General features: G+C 41.4%; 1 protein-coding gene across 1 annotated transcript in view; it reads left to right on the plus strand.

Moving 5' to 3' along the window:
* Positions 1-11,751: 11,751 nt before the first annotated feature.
* LOC114049740 (kinesin-like protein KIF26B) overlaps positions 11,752-20,074 on the plus strand; it is a 605,544-nt gene continuing 597,221 nt past the window's right edge. Inside the window, exons 1-2 of the mRNA XM_027871128.1 lie at positions 11,752-12,342; positions 13,370-13,771. Coding sequence (XP_027726929.1) covers positions 12,280-12,342; positions 13,370-13,771 — 465 coding nt within the window. The 5' untranslated portion in view covers positions 11,752-12,279. The remainder of the gene's footprint in view (positions 12,343-13,369; positions 13,772-20,074) is intronic.

Here is a 20,074-nt window from a genome sequence, read left to right on the forward strand (position 1 = left end):
TATCTTTTAGTGATAATAGCCTTGAGGCTGAGTGTCATAGGATGGCAGCTTGACTTGAATGGATAGACAGGTAAATATGTAAGAGGTTGATCAGGGCTTCCTGATCAATTTGATGAGTTCCTCTCCCCCCTCCCCAATAAACTTGATGAGATTTTATAGGATATGGACCTTTGTCTGAAGGGCATCTCTCATGAAAGTAGACCTACACCCTCTCCCCTTGCTGAGGGGACACTGAGAGCTCCTCTAATTGGTTCTTGGTGAGTTCAGTTGTCTCCAAGGTGTTAGGAGCCAAGAGTGGAGGGGGATGCAATCTTGTCCAAGGAGCCCTCCCTTCCCCTTAGGCTATAACAGCAAGCTGTTACTTGAAATGCCATGATTCTTCTTAATGTACTTTCTTTCCATTGGACTTCCTGACCACAGTGCAGCAGGATATGGAGAGAGGGGATTTCCCTAGAAGCAGAAAAATGGCAACTTATAGGAGAAACACCTGGCAAAAAGTATGAGTTCATCCAAGTCATCTGAAGTATGGAACTGCAAGTTCTTCTTCATTTTCTGCCTTTTTCTTTTCTTTTTTGAGAACAGGTCAGATATTAGAGTTCCTGAGAATGAAATTTCCATGCCTGAGGTATAGCAGGTAACTTTGATGGAGTTCCTGCAGAGCCATACGGCCTGGGCAGAGAGACCCTGAAAATAGTAGACTTTCCCAGCTTTGGGGATTATCTCATGGTTAACCCCAAATTTGAGAGTTTCCAAGTTAAAAAATTCATAAGTGGTCAAGAGTTCCCAAGCTTCATTATTTGGCAACTGTCCTCCTCAGGATAGAATATTTCCCCGATATTATGCTTCTTGGTGAAGGAGGAGGAGAATCATCCTGCAGTTGAAGGACCAAAGTCATGTTATGAGAGCAGAGGGCAAGAGATCTGGGCTTTGCTAACCCTGTGATTACCACGAGTTGCTCAGATAGCCAGCATCCACTGTAAAGGGGAATTAGTTGTTTAGAAGATCCTCAAAGTTGGTTCACCTTCTGGGGACATCAGATGAGTTTAATGGGTTATTTAAGGCCTACTCCAGTGCCTTATTAAGGTGGAGGAATGATCCTTGGTTCTTGAAGGCTATGCCAGCAGAGCAGCACTTCTAGCAGATTCTATTATATTGGAAAAGTCTCAGCTATGGCTCCACAAACAGACCAAATCTGGTGCAGAGGATAAAGAAAGAGAAATTCTATAAACTCTGTAAGACCTTCTAAATCAAATCAATGTATACTTGGGTATTCATTCACCTTCAGTGAAAAGATAGGGGGGAAAAGTGAGGCTGGTGAGAAATATATAGGGAAATATGATTCAGGAAGAATTAATGAGAGAGGCCAAGAACTTGTAGACTACATAGAAATTTTACACCTTTACATTTTGAACATTTCCTTTGGGAGAAAATGAGTAGGTGTCAGACATGGTAGGCCCCAATAATATCATAAAAAATGAAATTGATTGTAGTTTAACAGACAGGAAAAGACTCATAATGAGGGATAAACAAGGATGTGACATGTGCCATATTGATCAAACCACCTTGACTACCACTTTCCTTCAGATCCTTGTACACCCTCCCTGCTCCCAAATGCCACTAGCCTTGACTTCAGCTTGTCTTCTGTAGCCATTATTGAGATGAGGAACTTTTTATGGAGAAGGTTCCCATCAGTTCTAGTCAATCACCAATGGCCACCAACAGCCCTGGGAACAGCAGCACTCTGCCTTTCCACAGCTCTCCCCACCCCTCTGCTTTCAGTTTCCGGGGAAGTAATACTTGTGGAGATGAAACCTAACAAATGCCTCTGAAGGTACTGTAGCCCCTGCCTCCTCAGCAGCCACCAAAGTCTTTGATGCTGTCAGAAGGTTGAACATCTGAAACCATTAAGATTTTCTTAATGGAAATGCCATTAAGGAAGGTGAATTACCATCTGAGTTGCAGCTGAAAACTCCTGTATGTGTTTGTTTCCTCCCTCTATTTAGAATGGGAGTTTCTTGACGTCAGAGACTGTCTTGCTTTTCTACTTTTATTCCCAGGGCTTTGAACATAGTAAGCATTCAATAAATGCTTTTCCTCTCTCCCTTTTTCCTTCTCTTCCTCCTTTCTTCCTTTTTCCTTTCTTCATCCCTTCCTTCTTCCCTTCCTCTCTTTCTTTCTTTTGAGAGTCACCTCTGAATCAGTTATCTGTATATAGTCATACCACTGATTTTGTCAGAGCAAAGATCAATATTAATAAAAAGCTGGAAAAATTAGAAAAATATATGACAAATAATTGAAATAACTTATTCCTGAATTATTTAAACAAGTAATTGACAATGAAAATGGGAAATGGAGAACAGAAAATACATCAACACTGATTATGATAATTTTATACAGAAGTTAACTAATGTAAATCAGTTTCAACAATGAGAAGACCAAAAGAGCCCAGAAAGTACCTTATGCAGTAAACACTTAATTTCCCTGTCAAATAATGAGAAGAGGTGCTAAAAGGCAAGACCTGTTTAGAATATAAATTCCTTTGTAAAACCATACATGGAAGGATAGTGGATGATTTTGAACAATATTGATTAATAAAGCAAAATGAAACAGTAGAGAACAAAATCTATTTCAAGAAAGTGTGGCAAATGATCTAATTAAGCAAAGTTATCCCAAGGACATTTAAATATGAACGTGGAAAGAGGACAATAAACAGAAGAAAAATGGAAAAGATCTGCAAAGATTATTTTAATGACCTGTTTTCATCATCAAAATTAGCAGAGCCACCACATTTGGATTCTAACATTACATTTTCAAATGTGCTTATGGGAAGGTAGAAAAGGCCCTAAAGACAACAAAGATAAAAAAAGCAGCTAGATTAAACCAAGTGTAGATAAAGGAGATTCATGGTGGAGGTGATAAAATTATGAAAGTGTGGAGGGACTGATTCACAATGTAGCAGGAGAGAACATAAAAAATGAGACCAAAAAAATTAAACTAAGATGCTTACCTTCCCATCTATATAAGAACTTTATAAGACTCAACTATACACAAATTGAGAGCATTCATGATAACGTATTTGGAGGGAATAAGTGATCTTTCATCAATGATATTAAGGAGTAGACCACATCTTTAACATTGTATATATAACTGATTGAAAGATATAAGATCCAACTGTGCTTGTATGTTGATCATGATAAAAAAAAACATTTGAGAGCAAAATTCCACTTTAAAGGCTCTTTGAACAAGATATCTCTTATCCATACATCAAAATCATTCAATATGTCTGAAAGATATAACTGAAGGAATTATCCTGTTCAACCACTCTTTGATCTGGGGAATGTATGCTCTTTTTTGCATAGCACAGAACAGGGGCAAAAGACCTTAAGGAAATATCTGGTCATGTGACAAGGGCAAAAGCTGACAGGTAGACAGCCTGATTACTCTATAGTATCCTTGAGATGTGGGAGAAAAGTAGGAAAGGCCCCCAGTTTGTTGAGTTGTCTTGTGGTACACTTGTGGGAGGAAGAGGACAAGAGTCACACAGGAGAAGTAGGCGGGGATGGGTAGCAATTATTGGAGGGAACATCCAAATCTTTGTGATCATAAATGCCTTTGGCTATTTGAGTCTTTATGTTTCTGTATGTTATACTTATGTTCATGGGCTCCTGTGTGTATCTCTTATGCATTTTCCATGGCAGATGAAATAAAGGCTAATCTCATGCCCAATTCTTATACATTAAATTTCTGTGAGGGAGGTAGAGGCTCTATTACCCACATTTAGGAAAATCTAAATGTAGATTTATATCTAGCTTTATTTTGGAGATTTCTTCAGAATAAAAGTCCAAAATGGAGGCATGTATTCCAAAATGAAACCTGATCCTTGTAAGTATAGAATTCTTAGGTGACTGTGATCTATGAGTGACAATAAATGAATAAATACATAAACCACAGTCAGGAGTAGTTAGTGGTTTGGAATTCTGATCTTATATTTGCCATTTTAATTTGCTCTGTGAAATTGGGCATCTCATTGAACCTCTTTTTGTTTTTAGTTTCCTCATCAGTGAAATGGAGTTAATTACATTGACCTCCCCAACAGGGGTATTAGAAGAAATAGCTAATTAGTGAGTTCAAATCACTTTGAAAACCCAAGTGCTAAATAATGACATTCCATACCAGTATTGGATTGATTCCTGTGATTATATTTCTAAGACTTGCTCCTTATCTGTTTTAAAATTCACCAAGGATGGGCATATATTTCTTTGGCATCTTGGGAAGATAGTCATATGATCTGTTAAATCTTTAAATCATCTTTTGTTTCTTGAAAGTTTGCCTTTATTTCCCCATCTTTCACAGGCACTCCCATTCTTGGTTTTATTCTCTCAGAAAACTACATTATTTTCTATGCTTCTGATAAATAGAATGGACTTAAGGATAATGATCTTTTTTTTTGCCATTGATAGCTTCTACAATCCAAGTTTCTTTCTTTTTCACTCATAAAAAAGATTTTCTTGCCCCTTATTTACCTGTGTTCAACCAGTGAATCTGTCTTTCTAGTCATGAGATCTGGAATTGAGAACAGTATTTTAGATTTATTGTCCCATGAGCTTTTTCACATGACCAGTGTGGTACATAGCAAACACTATATAAGCCTTAGTTATTTATAATAATAATAATGATTAATAATATTACTGGAGGGGTGGCTATCAGGTGACAGATTTTTCCCACCATCAGTTACTAAGACATGTACTAAGGCGATACTGATACTGATACTGATACCAGGTTAGTGAGTATCCACATTGATAAGTGACAGGTCTTTGAAGGATGAAACTTTCAATTCTGCAATTCAACCCAATTCAAAAATAATTTAAGTACCTATAATTTTCAAGGCACTATATTATTCAAGTCACAAAGATAAATATAAGTACTACATAGGTCCTGCTCTCAAGGAGTTTATGATCAGATGGGGACAAGACAAAGATACAAATAACTTTGTTGTTTAGTAGGCTTACTCCTTCTTACTCTTTTCTAGATCAAAGGTCTAGAAAAAAATAGTTAAGACTAGATCCAGTATTGGTCCCCTGAATCTTCCCCACTACCTTGGATAGCTGGTTGTTTGGTCTTTAGGGTTTGCTATTTAAATTATCTCATTTTACTTTCAATCCACCAGATATTAATCTCTAACACAAACTAAATTAATTCTGTGATTTTTCATAAAATGTTAAAAATAAAAGCTTGATCAAAGTCAAGACATGGGTCTTTAATGGGTCCCCTTCATCTATTAATTACACGACTGTTACAAAAATAATCCAGGGTAGTTCAGCAAGGCTTGTTCTTTTAAATAACAAACTCACTTCCCTGGCTTCCTTAAAGTCCCAACTAAAATCCCACCTTCTACAAGAAGCCTTTCCCAACCCCTCTTAATTCTCTTATCTTCTTTCTGCCAATTATTTTCTATTTATTCTGCATATAGTTTGTTTGCAAATGTTTGTTTATTTGTTTTCCCCATTTGATTGTGAGCTCCTTGAGGGCAGAGACTATCTTTTGCCTTACTTTATATCTCCAGTGCTTAGCACAGCACCTGGCACATAGTAGGTCTTAATAAAAACTTATTGACTGTGAGACCAGGCTGCTTCTTGCTCCTGCTTTTATTATTATTTGAATCTCTAGAAAGTTTCTTCTCCTTGTGTTAATATTTGTTCCCTAATTTTGCCAGGGAGTTGATGTCAGATTTGGGTCTTAGGAAAAATAATTTTTAGGCTCATAAGTTGTATGTTCCATCCATCCCTTAGCCCAACTCTGCCCTTCCTTTTGGAAGATCACTGGTTGGTTTTTTTTTTTTTTTTTTAACACTTTCTCCAGGTTCCCATGATTCAGTCTTAATTGGCAATGGAAAGCTCTCTAGCTCCTGAATAGTGATCAGGATTACAATCCACCCTGCTGAGAAAAGCAGCAAGTACTTCTAAATTCAGGGTCTATGTGGATACTATCCATATAGAGATGACCTTGTGTTATCTTTATGGACTTGGTTTCCTTATTGGCAATCTGGGGATGGGAATGACAAACTAATAAAGGGATCGTAGAGCATATGGATGAATGTCAAGGGCAATAGAAACATTTAATTTCATTTATTTAATAGTAGTGGGATGACCACGTGGATGTTGCTATAGAAACCCTAACTCTTGAATTCCCTGACACTTGTGTATGTTGTTTTCAGATGAGGCTTTAAATTTAATTTCTGAGATTTAAAAAGAAAGGGAGAAAAAAAGAACAAAAAGTAGTGCCTGATGCCTCTGTCTCCTTGATCACAATTTTCTCTTGTACATAAATCTGTGATCCTTTCACCATACCATTCTTCCCCTCCTTCATCCCCTCAGGGCCCCCAGTCCTCCAAATGTCCTTTGGGATAATCTTATAGCAGATCCCTTTTCCTTTTTTAAAGGCCACATGCACCAGTATATCCTCACACATATTTATTTCTGTTCAATTTCCAGCCCAAGCGTTAGAACGGTCAAATGCCCACAGATCAGAGAGCTTGACCCCGAGAGAAAGAGATTAGAACTGACAGGATTTCCATAGCTGATGGAGATTTGTGATGGCAGGTCAGGTGTAGCAGGTGAGATCAAGGCAGAGTTGGGTAAGCTTCATTTATGGAGCCACAGAGGAAGGGTTAGCAGCTCAGGAGGGAAAAAGCAGGCCTTTCAGTGGGGAAAAAGGACAAATGAGTTTCTAAAGCTTTACTCTGGTATTGTAAAGATCTATTGCCAGAGGCCCTTTTCAAGGACACTGTACAATTTTTTTTTTCTCCTTTTCTTGTTTATGTCAAGCTTTGGTCAAGTGGGAATTTCTGTGTGCGTGTGTGTGTGTGTGTGTGTGTGTATGAAGATACAGTTTAGATCTGGAAAAATTCAACATTATGTTTGTTGTGTTTTTGGTAAAGGGCAGAAGGTGCTGTGGAAACTTTACACTAATGGCAATGCAGTATTGGATTACAAACTAAGTTTAGTCCCACTGTTCTAGCTAACCTGTGTAAGCTGTGTCCTGCAGAGCTGCAATTTACCATGGCTATCATACATTTTCCTGACTGGCGTGTCCGGCACACAAATCCTTGGGTCAAGGATGTCTTAGCCCCCCAGCAGATGTGGCACTGAGTACCTGTTCTTTTGACGTTGTTACAAAAAATGAGAATAACTCAATCCATCCACACCCCCACCAAATTATTTGGTAAAAAGTCGTTCCCTTTCCACACCTTTTCCATCCTCTGACTAGTCATCTTTGGACCAACCTGAAGAATTCTGTATAAAAAGAGTTTGTGGGGAGAAAGTAATTAATGGCTGAAATAACAGTTGGGGATCAGGAAGCTCTCCTCAGCCTGAAGTATAGCAATCCTACTCTGGTGCTACAATAGGGGCTTAGTGTACAAGATTAAACAGTTATCAGTTTGCTAATAACTCCCTGGCAGGCCACCAGATGATCATATGGCCTGGAGAATACCAGTAGATCATATGCAAATATTGCCTGCATATTCATCAAGACACCACATGGACAGTGTAAGCTGCTTTAATTATCTTTCAAGGAGAAGCAGCCGCCTCTGGCACATACACACGCCTGCCTCCGTTGGCGTGCTGTTGCTTGAACTAATATGGAAATTACTTGAAAGGAAAAAATATTAAGGAGAAGTGGTATCTGTCCTTGCATTCGGCATTCTCTTTAGCAACTAGCAGTTGAATTTTGATTTTCATTTTGCATGTTAAAAAACAATTCCCATCCCCAAATCCAAAATACCCAATGACACTAACAACTCTCGGATGGAGATTCAGAGCTATTTAACCCTTTAGTTTGCACTGGGAAACAAAGTCCTTTTCCAAAAAAAAAAAGTCCAAAGGATGTTATAATAATAATAATAATGTAATAACTAGCATTAAAGCTTGCAAAGGACTTTTATATGTATCATCTCATTGGAGTATCACAAAAACCCTGTGGGGTAGGTATCATAAGCACTGTAAATTCCATTTTACAGATGAGGAAATAGAGGTGAAGTGCCCTGCCCCTATTTACATAACTAATAAGTGAAATGAGTAGTATGCATGGAATGTTTCAGCAATGGGTGGGGGTGGGGTTAGGGTAATGCAGATGATGAATTATTCTTAGATCATAGATAGGCAGTCTGTGGTGCTGGCAAGAGCACTGGATTTGATGTTAGAAGACTTTGGTTTTGTGACTTAGGAGCTGTGAGACCTCCGGCAAATCACAACTTCTTGGGGTTTGAGTTCCTTATCTGTAAAATAAGGGGGCTGGACTAGATGATCTCTTATATTTTTCCAGCTCTAAATCCTAAGATCCTAAATCCTTAATTGTAGACAGGGATATTATAATAATAGTTCACAAAAAATAATAGTTTGCATTCATATAGACAGCTAGGCAATACAGTGGATAGATCTTTGGATCTGGAATTAGGAAGATCCGAGTTCACATTCTACTTCAGTCACTTGCTAGCTGTGTGATCCTGGACAAGTGATTTAACTGCTATCTTCCTCAGTTTCCTCAACTGTAAAATGGGAATCATAATGGAGCCTACCTCAGAAGGTTGTTGTGAGAATAAAATGAGATGATATTTGTAAAGCTTCACAAAGTGCTTTGAATATGTTAGTTTATTTGATACAAGAGCCCTGTAGGAAGGTGCTATTATTACCCCCATTTTATGGATGAGGAAACTGAGACTCATAAGAGTTAAGTGACCAGCCTAGAGTCACACAGCTAGTGTCTTACATAAGACATCCTTGACAAGTTAATATTCAATTCTGTTCAATTCAACAAGCATTTTAAAAGTGTCTGTTCTATGAAAGGTGCTATACTAGGTTTGAAGATATAAAAAAATACTCCCTGACTCCCCAAATAATAATATCTAGCGTTTATATAGTGCCTACTATGTACCAGGCACTATAAGTACTTTACAAAAATTATCTCACTTGCTCCTCACAACAACTCTGGGAGGTATTATTATTATTATTTTTTATTATCCCCATTTTTATCCCCATTTTACAGTTGAGGAAATTGAGGCTGAGAGAGGTTAAGAGATTTACTCAAGATCACACAGCTAGTAACTGTCTGAGGTGAAATTTGAACTCAGGTCTTTCTGACTTCTGGCCTAGTTCTGGATCCATTGCTGCCCAAAGAACTTAAGATTCTACATGAAGGAATGAAGTACCTAGAAACAGTAAGTATCATTATCCTGAAGAAGGAGGAACATAGGCTCATGGAGTTAGAGCTGAAAGGGACCCAAGAGGCCAGTTGGTCCAAGCTCCTCCTTTTTACAAATGAGAGAGGTTAAGAGACTTGCCCAAGGTCACACTGCTAGTTAGATGTGCGATGTAGTATTGGAAGCCAGTTCTGCCTGATTCGAATTGTTTATTTGAGAAGTAACACCAGGGATGGGGAACCTGCGGCCCCGAGAGTGCGTTGAACTTGAGGACCTAGAGGGCTACATGTAGCCTCGAGGTCGCAGGTTCCCCATTCCTGAGTAACACTTTTAGCATCCCAGCATAGGAAGAAACAATATTTTTGTACAACATTCAACACATTACAGTGGATCACTATTGCAGTCACGTCGGTTTAATAAAAAAGAAAACAAATAATGAGTTAGGAAAGATTTTTATCTGGCTCAGAAAACATTCCCCACTCCATCCTTCAACTATCATAATTATAAAAGCAAAAGATGGGGTAAAAAACCAAACATCCAAAATCCCAAACTAGTTTGTTTAAGGGCTTCCGTTACAGACTTTGGGCAACAGAGAGCGCTCACGTCCCACCAAATACTCCAGCGGCAGCTACTTGAGGATGCGAATCAGACGCGGTTCGGTTTGACAAATCTGCAAGGTGGTTCCCCTCCCCCGCCCCCCTTTATCAACTCGTCCATTTCGTCTTGTGAGTACAGATGCGCTGTATTTAGGTTGATAAGCAACGCGTCACTAATGGCAATGATCTTTCTTGCAGCTCCTTTGGCGGAATGCAAATGTAGCTGAAGGTGTGTGTCATGTGTGTTGTGTAGTTTCACTTAGAGGATAGATACCTTGGGCGTGTACCTGCCTCCATAAGGCCCTCTTTTGATTTGATCTCTTTCTCATTAGAAGAAGAAACGTACTGGAAACTTCCACTCAACCGTGGAAATCTTCATTTTGACTCCATTAGACTGTGAGCTACTTGAAGGCAGGGACTTTTTTTTTTGGCTTTTCTTTGTATCCCCATTGCTTAGCACAGTGCCGGGCACCTAGTAGGCGCTTAATAGATGTTTGCTGACTTGACTTCTTATCTTGCTTAGGTGGCTGTGAAAGATTCCCACTCAGAGACTTCGGGGATTGAGGGCTGCAAGGCTTTTACCCTCCACCTGGAGCATGACACCTGCCTTCCCCCTCCCACCCTTACCCCACCTCAGGGCCTTATCCCGAACCCGGAGGGGAAGCAAGCTGTTAGGCACGAGCTCTGGCTGACCCTTTTGCTCCCCCGGCCCATCCCTCAGTCCTAATCTCCAGGCGCACGGATGCCATTACACAACACGTGATCCGGGAACACAGCAGACCCAGCGAGAGGCGTCTAGCGGTGTGTTAATTAAAGGTCACAACAAAACAGACCTGCCAGCTCACCAGAAGAAATGTCGCTCTCAGGAAATTAAAAATGACACCCCAGAGCAGCCACGTGTGGAGGCCCGGCATATGCCAGCATCCTGCCCTCAGGGGCACCTGCGCCGGGGGAGAGCCGAGAGGGAGGGGAGGGCAGAGAATTGGAACCCTTGACACGCCACGTGTATGGGGAGGGGGACTGTTTGTAGGTGTCTTGGGGCCAAGGCTTCCAGAGTTTCCATTAAGGGGGTTTCTCCAGCGGGCCCCAAGTGTCACCTGCCCATACCTTGGCTAATTTAGCTCGGGGTGAGGGGCGAGGGAGGCGGGGAGGTGCGTTCCCTGTGCCGGTCCTTGGGGATGGGGTGCAGAGCTGGAGGCAAAGGAGATGAACAGTAGGAACCACCATCCGAGGCTTAAACCGAACAATTTTTAGGGAAATCCACCCTTTTCACTAGGTTTGTGGCGAGAGAACAAAGGGCGGGCGGGGAGGGCCGGGCAGGTCCGTGGCCCAGTATTTTTTGCAAGCCCTGGTTTTAAAGGTAAAAATCGAAAGCCGGTTAAGGGGAAAGGGCAGGAGAGAAGAGGTGGGGAAGAGGCAGCAGTGCCTGCGGCCGCGGGGGTCGAGCCTCCCCGCCGTCGGCTGCAGCTTGACGCTGGAGACGTGGTTTCCTTAACACTTTCGAATCACTCCCCAGTAACTTCCCGAAAAGGGACGCGTTAGACTTCCCTTCCTCCCCCCTTCTCTCCTCTGACTCCTTCTTAAAGGAACAAACAAACAAACCAACCAGCCCCAGCAGATCTCAATGTCACTCTGGAGTGCTGCAAAATAAAATGGATCCGCGCCGCTGCTGCTGCTACAACAGCAGCTGCAGCAGCGGCAGCACATGCCTTTCCCGGGACTGCAGTGAAGTGTTCTCTGAGGCTCTCTAGGCTTTGCGTACACATGCTCCGCAGCTCCTCCGCTGACCGGGGAACGTTCCTATAGCCAGAACCTCCTCGCTAAACTGTCAGGCACAAATGGGGAGAAGGATATTGGCTCCAGGAGTCTCCGAAGCTCCTCCCCAACGCTGGATCCTTATATTTTTGGAGGATTTCTTTTAACTCAGTTGCAAACCTTGCTGAAGGAAACAAGTTACCACAACACCACTCAGCAGAGGGAGGGAGAAGTCCCTGCTTCGAGGCGAGGCAGAACCTCTCTGCTTTTTACCTTTTCTGCAGCTACCCAGTGTGCGCGTACGTGTGTGTTGTGCATATGTGCATTGATTTTTTTTTTTTAAATTTCAATTGCGGAGGAAAACTGTATTTGCGGAGCCAGGAGAAATGCTAATTATCTGGATGTTACCGGTTCTGGGAAAATAAGGAGTATAAGTGAAGGAAACCGAAGACAACGAGGGGAAAAATGATTTGAAGAGAAAGGGGGAAAGAATATAAAGCACCCATCCCAGCTTTGGCTGAAAATTGGTGGTATCACTTCTGAGGCCAATTACCGTTCATTTCATTTGGTTATTTTTTTCAATGAAGAAACCTCGAATTTAGGGCAGAGCATGCATACATCTCCATACAATCGGTGAACCTTTTTCTGGGTTTGAAGATTTTCTCTTTTGATGTAACATTGGTGGAACATTTTAGACAGTCTTTTTTTTTTTTTTTTTTTGTCAAAGTCACCATGAATTCTGTGGCTGGGAATAAAGAGAGGATCGCAGTCACAACCAGGAGCAGAAAATACGGGGTAAGTTGTCCGCAATAACGTGCAGAGACGCTTTAGAACCATCTGCGCCGAGGGTTTTAAAATATCCCCCTGTTCTGTCGCTGACTCTCTGTAACCTGACATGTAACAAATGATACAAACAGGTTAACCTTATTAAGCTGCATGTTAACATCCTAAGCGTCCCTGCTTTCCCTTTTTCTGATACGGCAGCAGAAGGATCTCTGTGTGCAGTTCAGCTAAGGGAGTCCAGTATAAATGAGTGGGCAAGAGCAAGCCTAACTGCATGTCTGGAAGGGTATGAGAAGCCCTCTCCTTCCTGCATGATTTTAAAAGCGTCCCTCCTCCCTATAACTTTTGCAGCATTGCTGCATATTTCAGCAGAGTTGAACTAAATTTCGGTGTTTTGGGATTTCTCTGATGTTCCTCTAATCATTTCCCTCCCGCGGTATTAGCCTTTGACTTAAACTTAGGACTAACTGGGAACCTTGACGCTTTAGCTTGAATGAATCAAATCGAGTAGGGTTAAGTCCTAAGTTCCCTTATTTGGGGTTTCTTCAAGACAGGGGCTCCTGGGATCTCACGCGTGGGTGCTTGTCCCTGGGTGGGGGAGGTGCACAGAGGGGACCCGGCTAAGCGAGATACTCTGGACTGCTGTAAAATGGGCGGCGGCGCGGAAATTTCTTCATTACCTAAGTCATTTTATGCCCCTGTTCGTGGCTTTCCACGCCCCATCCAAGGTGTTTACAGACGCCCGGTGTAACCTGGTACTTGGGTGCAGGTCTCTCAGGTAGGCTGCACACTGGCTGTCTGCATTTACTTAAGGACAATTAAAGAGATTTGATGGAGGGAGCATTTGGCCGCGAGCAGCAGCGGTGCCTGAACTTGAAACGATCCTGAGAAGCATACATCCACGTACACGCGTGCACACACACACACACACACACATATACACACACACACACACATACACACACACAGCCACAGCCACGCACGCCGGAGCGAACTGTCCATGCATCCGCTTAAACCCCGCGTCTCTACCCCTCTCCAGGTGAACGAAGTCTGCTCCCCTACCAAGACCGCCGCCCCCTTCTCCCCCGAAAGCTGGTACAGGAAAGCCTATGAAGAGTCCCGGGCAGGGAGCCGGCCTAACCCCGAGGGTGCCGGCTCAGCGCTCGGCTCGTCGGGTACCCCGTCCCCTGGCTCAGGCACCTCGTCCCCGAGTTCGTTTACGGGCTCCCCGGGACCTGCCTCCCCTGGCATCGGCACCAGCTCGCCTGGTTCTCTGGGCGGCTCGCCAGGCTTTGGCACAGGTTCCCCAGGCTCGGGCAGCGGGGGCGGCTCCTCTCCAGGCTCGGACCGCGGCGTCTGGTGCGAGAACTGCAATGCCCGCCTGGTGGAGCTGAAGAGACAGATTCTAAAGCTGCTTCTCCCGGGCCCCTTTTCCAGCAAGGTAAGGCCGGCCCCTGTCAGGGAGAGCTGGGGTTGGGGGGAGGGGAAGAGGGAGCCAGCCTGTGGAGAAATAGGGAGAATATGCAGAGGGGAGGAGCTCAGGGGGCGAGAGGGGCTGGGCACGAACCTGAGTCCCTTGGGCATCCCGAGGCATTTCCTCTGGGTACGGTTCTCAGAGGGCAGCCCCTGAATGCTTGTCCTCCAGTCGCCGGGCAGTTTCTAACCTATTTTATAAGCGCTGGTAGCGAGCAACTCCACAGCCGTTCTGCTACGTTTTCACCTAAGCGCTGGCTTGGTTTGCCCAGGAGAGCTGAACTTAACTATCCCAGAGGGATATTCCTAGTCTGGGGTTCTCAGACCCGGGGATGCTCTTGGTGCTGCATTCCCCCCCCCCCCCCCGATTTTGTAAATTCCTCCCTCCCAGACCTTATATCCTTCTATACCTTTCTCTCAGTTCCTCCTTTTTGCCCGTAGTCATGCATTGCTAGCAGACACAACAACAATATCTATTCTGTCAGGATGTTTGACAGACTTTGGAATATGCTGATGGCACTTCCTCTCATCCTTTCTTTTTCTCATCCCCACGTTGCCGCGAGACCCTAGGCTTTTTTTTTCGTCTTTCAAATTCGGAGTCAGGTTTCTTTCCTCCACCCGTGTTCCTTGAAGATCTAAAACAAACAAACAAACCAACCTGCCAAGGCTGTGAAAGCAAATATCAGTTAAGTATCGGTGTTTCTCTTTGCCAGTTAATATCCTTCTCCCAGAATCTTACATCCTGAAGTTAGTTGTTTATTTGTTTTTAATAGCGTTGTATTGTGCAGAAAGATTAAGGGGAACAGCCCAGAAGAGGCGTCCTAGGGCTCCAGAACTGATTGAGTGTTAATACACATTGGGTTCTGCCATAGCAACCTCACAGTGGTGGTGTGTAGTGAATGGCCAACAGGGCTCTGAGAATGTAACACAATGCAATCGTGTTTGCCCTGTTGGGTCCAAGTACTATCAAATGATAATATTTACTCTCCCCCTTCAAAGAGTTTTCTTGGGTGTTTGGGGCAGAGAGGTGTCAAGAAAAAGAAGAAATTGCTCTCGAGGATTTTCTGATGCTGTTTATTCAGAGGCGTTTCCCAGTTTTTATTTCTGTGACTTTTGGAATGGAGTATTTGTGATCCTGTAAAGGAGAGTGAGGGAGTAACTATCTGAATGCTTAGCTTGTTTGTATACAAACACCAACAAAGGTGGTAAAATTCTGAATGTTGGAAATCACCATCAGGAGAATTGTTTTCAAGATTTGCAGAATTTAGCTCAGAAATAATAATTAACTCTTGAATTGTTGTCAGAATGTTATATTTTAATGGAGGACAATGGAAGAGGATTTCAAACACCATTCATAGTCACATAATAAAATTAGTCAGCAAACTAAAAATAAATTCTAATGTATTTAAAAGGCTGTTTTGCCCATTAATTTTAGGTTTGCCAGAATAGTGCTATCTGATAAAAGGTTGTGTGGTACCTTGAGACATTAAATGTTATATTTGGAAGCCATAATTAGTTTCAGCAATACCAGATCCCTTTAGGCCATTCCCAAGGATGCCTTTTTTATAGAATGGGTCCTGTATGCTACTCTTTAAGGGTTATAATTAGTGTAATGGTAAATCAGAATGAACATGTACTGTTTTCAGGAAAAAAAAAGGGGGGGGAGGGGAATAAAGCCAACAGAAGAAACTGGGTTCAAATTTCATGTCTCTACTTACTACTCTTGTGATCTTGGAAAAGTCATTTAAACTTCCTCATCTGTAAAGTGAGAGTATTGGACTATGTGTTGGACCAGAGCACCACTAAGGTCTATGATGACCATCTACAATAAGAATATTGTTCCTACAATTAGAAGGAACAAAGGATGGAAATAAAATGCATCTGTTGAGTTTTATGGGTGGATTTTTATTATTATTGAAGAATGGCTGACATTTAAATTGAGCTTTCAGGTTTGGAAAGTGCTGTAGGTACTTTTCCATTTGATCCTTGTAGCAGCCTTGTGAGGTAGGAGCTGTTATGCCCATTTTACATATAAAGAAACTGAGAAATTAAGTGACTGGTACCTGGTCATATAGCTAGGAAGTATCTAAGGCAGAATTTGAAGTCTTCCTGACTACTGGTCCAGAGCTCTACTCACTGCACCATTGTGCCTATCCAAGCAATTGAAGCAGGCTGGAAATTTCATCTGTGTTCTAGTAAGAGTCAGCCCAAAATATTTGTCAGTTTTTATTTATATTATGAAATACAAGGAACTTAGCAAAACTGATTACTTTGCCAGAGAGAAATGAATGTTCCCAAAACAGCATTATAGCAGGCATGAATCAACTTTCCATACGATCTTGCAGTGATCCAGGCAGGTCAAGAAATGCTTTCATTCTTAGGCAGTAGTCAGAAGGTATCACTTTAAATGTACACATGAATATTACATAATGCCACACTTGACTGCTATGTAAGTAGCCTGCGTTTTATATGTGGAGCTATGCAGTGAAGCATGACTTTTAGTGCAGGAAAATGTACAATACTTAACCAGGAACAAGGATGCTTTTGATTAGCTCATTGTTAGCAATGAGGTATATGTGTGGATTCTCAATTTTTAACTACATGTATTTCTTCTCAACATCAACAGCTGGAATAATGATTCAAGATTTTTGTGTTTTATTTAGGAAAGAAAAATTTTGGTGGTTGCACCCTCAGATTAACTATAATTACTGTTCTGTCTTTAAAATTTACAGTCATTTTAACCAATTAAATGCCATGTTCTCTGCTGCAACAAGGGCCATATGGCTTTAAAATCAATCCTTTCTTCTTCTAGCTGCATTTATGAGCAAACTGTGTACCTCTGTGGCCCTTGGGCACAGGAGGAGTTAAGTTTCATAAGAACAAGAGGCGTCATTGTGACTCAACCATGTAGAGTTTGAACATTGAAGAGAGAAAAGTGATTTTGGGTGTAATTAGCAAAAATGACCATTTTGATTGATACCAGAATGTACTCAGGTTTTTTAGCACTACTAGGTGATTCTGTGGACAGGTCAAAATCCTTAATGGGAAAGGCAAGATTAGAAGTCATGTTATCTAAAGACAGGTTTGCTTTTTCTTAGCCCTTTCTCTCCTCCCATGGAAGAAAACAATTCTGCCCTCTCTGTGCCCAAGTTATCCTGTTTGTAAAACCATGGAATTCATGCAAACAGTAGCATGTTGTAGATTTTTTTTTTTTCAGATGACAATTTGCAAAGTGCTTTAGGTTTCTTTTTCTTAATAGAAATGTGCTGTGTGAGGTCCAGTTGTAGGCAAGAGTTAAGTAGGCAAGAGGCTGATAGCTTTTATGCCTCACCAGGTTTCTGGTTTCTATTCAAAGTAATGGTGGTTTCTATAGCTCACCCTTTGTCCCCTAAGCACTTTCTAGATATAGTACTGCTTCATGAATCCTCACATAATTCCTTTGGGATAGGTAGCAAATGTTATTGAATTACATTTATTTGATGGATGAGCAAGTTGGTCAAAGAGATTCAAAGTCTCTTGCTGAAGAATTCATACCTAGATCTCCAATCTCCTCAGTATTCTCTGGTGGTAAGTTTGGTCAGAGGACACAGAGGTACTCTAAAAGCCTAAAGGGGTCAACAAGCACTTTGAACCCAGGACTCATGCAAGAACTGGGCTCCTTGGAAGATAGTGGCACTAATAACAATAATAACAGTAACAGTAATAATTGACATTTATATAGCACTTACTATGTGCAATTATTATATCTCATCTGATCCTCACAATAACCCTGGGAAGGAGGTTGCTATTATTATCCCCATTTTGCAGATAAGGAAGCTGAGGCTGAAAGTGACAGGTCTGCTACATCACCTAGCCTCACATTCAAAATTCAGTTCTTGATGTGCATTTCCCATTAGTTCCCAAATGCTACGTCTCAGGTCTCTGTCAAAGGTGAACTTAAAAGAACTTATAAGTCTCAAGTATCACTATAATAATAGCTGTGAGGCACTTTGGGGCACCTAGGTGTCAAAATGGGTAGAGGGCTGGTTCTGGAGTCTGGAAGATTCATCTTCCAGAGTTCAAATCTGACCTCAGAAACTTAATAGCTGTGTGACCCTGGACAAGTCAGTTAACCCTGTTTGCCTCAGATTCCTCATCTGTAAAATGAGCTGGAGAAGGAAATGGCAAAACTACTCAAGTATCTTTGCCAGGAAAACCCCACATGGGGTCTTGAAGAGTTGGATATGACTGAACAACAATAACATAGAGCACTTTACATCATCTCATTTGATTCTCATGGCAGCTGTGGGGTAGATGCCTTACATCTTCTCATCCTTGTTTTGCTGATGAGAAAATGACTAGTGCCTACTTCAGAGTTGTGAGGATCAAATGATATAATATTTGTAAAACAATGCCTGGCACATAGTAGACCCTACTAAAAAATACTTCTTCCCCATATTTTACAGGTAAGGAAATGAAAGTTTAGAGAGCAATTGGTGACTTGCCATTTGTCAATATCTAGTGGCAACGGCAGAATTTCTGAATCATCTAGTCCTTTTCCTACTCTTATGGCTCCACTAGAGATATGCATAGTAGGGAGGCCACATTTGTGATACAAATAAACATGTGTTACTCTGTCACTGAACCTTTTCTGGTATAGAAGGCAAAGCAGCCAGAGATAGGCAGCATGACCTAGTGGGCAGAACATGGGGGTTGGAGTTAGTAAGAATTGGGTTTGAATCTTGCCTTGACTCTTCTTACCTTTTGTTATTTTGGGCAAGTCATTCAACTTTTCTCAGTCTCAGTTACCTCATCTGTAAAATGGGGATAATAATACCAGGCACACCTACTCACTTCAGAATTATTTGGTTCAAAAGAGATAGTAATGAATATTTTTAAAAAGCCCCGATAAATCAAACTTTTCAAAGATCCTAGCTCTGTTCCTGTGTGAACTTGGGCAATCAATCAATAAGCGTTTTGTGAATGCCTGCAATGTGTCAGCCTCCATGCTAAGTACCAGGGATATAATTATAAAAGTGAGATATTTGCTTTCAAGGAGTTTACTTTCTACTCTGGGGAGATGTTTGTAAATATGTAAATATGATACATATGTATGTGTAGGCACAGTATGTATTCATCCCTCCAAAAACACTCTGTATATGCATATAAAATTAATTTTTTCACTTTTTATTTTGGAGAAGCATTAACAAATTAGAAAGGTGTCTTGAAGGTGGTGCCTGAACTGAGCTTTGAAGAGAGGTAAGAGGGAAGAAGGAGAGCCTTTCAAACTTAGGGGAGAGCCTAGGCAAAGACACAGGCCTAGGAGATATAAGGTTGTATGGAAGGAAGAGCAAATAGGCCAGTCTGGCTGGAGCATAGAATGCAGCAAAAGGAATAATGTGTAATCAGCCTGGAAAGATAGTTTGGAACCAGATTTTTGAAGATCATTAAATTTCAAACTGAGAAGTTTACATTTTATCCTAAAGACAGTGTGAAACCACTAAAGCTTCTTGAGGGAGAGTGACATGTTTAGATCAGCACTTTAGAAATTTCAGTTTAGAAGCTATGAGAGTCATTAATATTTCTTCATTTTTATTTTATATTTTTTGGCTAGGCAAGGGGGTTAAGTGACTTGCCCAAGGTCACACAGCTAGTAAGTGTTAAGTGTCTGAGACTGGCTTTGAACTTAGATCCCCCTGACTCTAGGGCCGGTGCTCTATCCACTACGCCACCTAGCTGCCCCCTATTAATATTTCTTTAAAAGTTTTATTTTTTAAACTAATAAAGCATTTATCTTCTCTCTTTTCAAACTCCACCTCCCCCAAAAAAGAAAAAACAAAATCTTTGTAACAAATGTGTGTGGTCAAAACAAATTTCCAAATCGGCCATGTGCAAAAATGTATCGTATTCTACATCTTGAGTCCATCACCTCTTTGTTAGGAGGTAGATTGCATGTTTCAGCATTGGTCTTCTGGAATTCTGGTTGGTCATTGGATTGATCAGAGTTCTTTAAGTGTTTCGATGTTTGCTTTTATAATGTTGTTGGTAGTTGCACAAATTGTTCTCTTGGTTCTGTTCACCTCATTCTGCATCAGTTTATACAGTTCTTCCCTGGTTTCTCTACATTCATCTCTTTCACAATTTCTTGCTGTATAATAATGTTCCATTACGTTCATATAATGTATTTTTTTAGCCACAAACCTCATGTTTCATTATAGACATGAATTTCCTATTCTCATTGCTTATCACAGATATGATGTTCTATTTCATAATTTTCCCCACAAGCTGAATC

Source organism: Vombatus ursinus, unplaced genomic scaffold, assembly GCF_900497805.2.
Source record: "Vombatus ursinus unplaced genomic scaffold, bare-nosed wombat genome assembly UNPS02014798.1, whole genome shotgun sequence".
Classification (NCBI taxonomy): Eukaryota; Metazoa; Chordata; class Mammalia; order Diprotodontia; family Vombatidae; genus Vombatus; species Vombatus ursinus.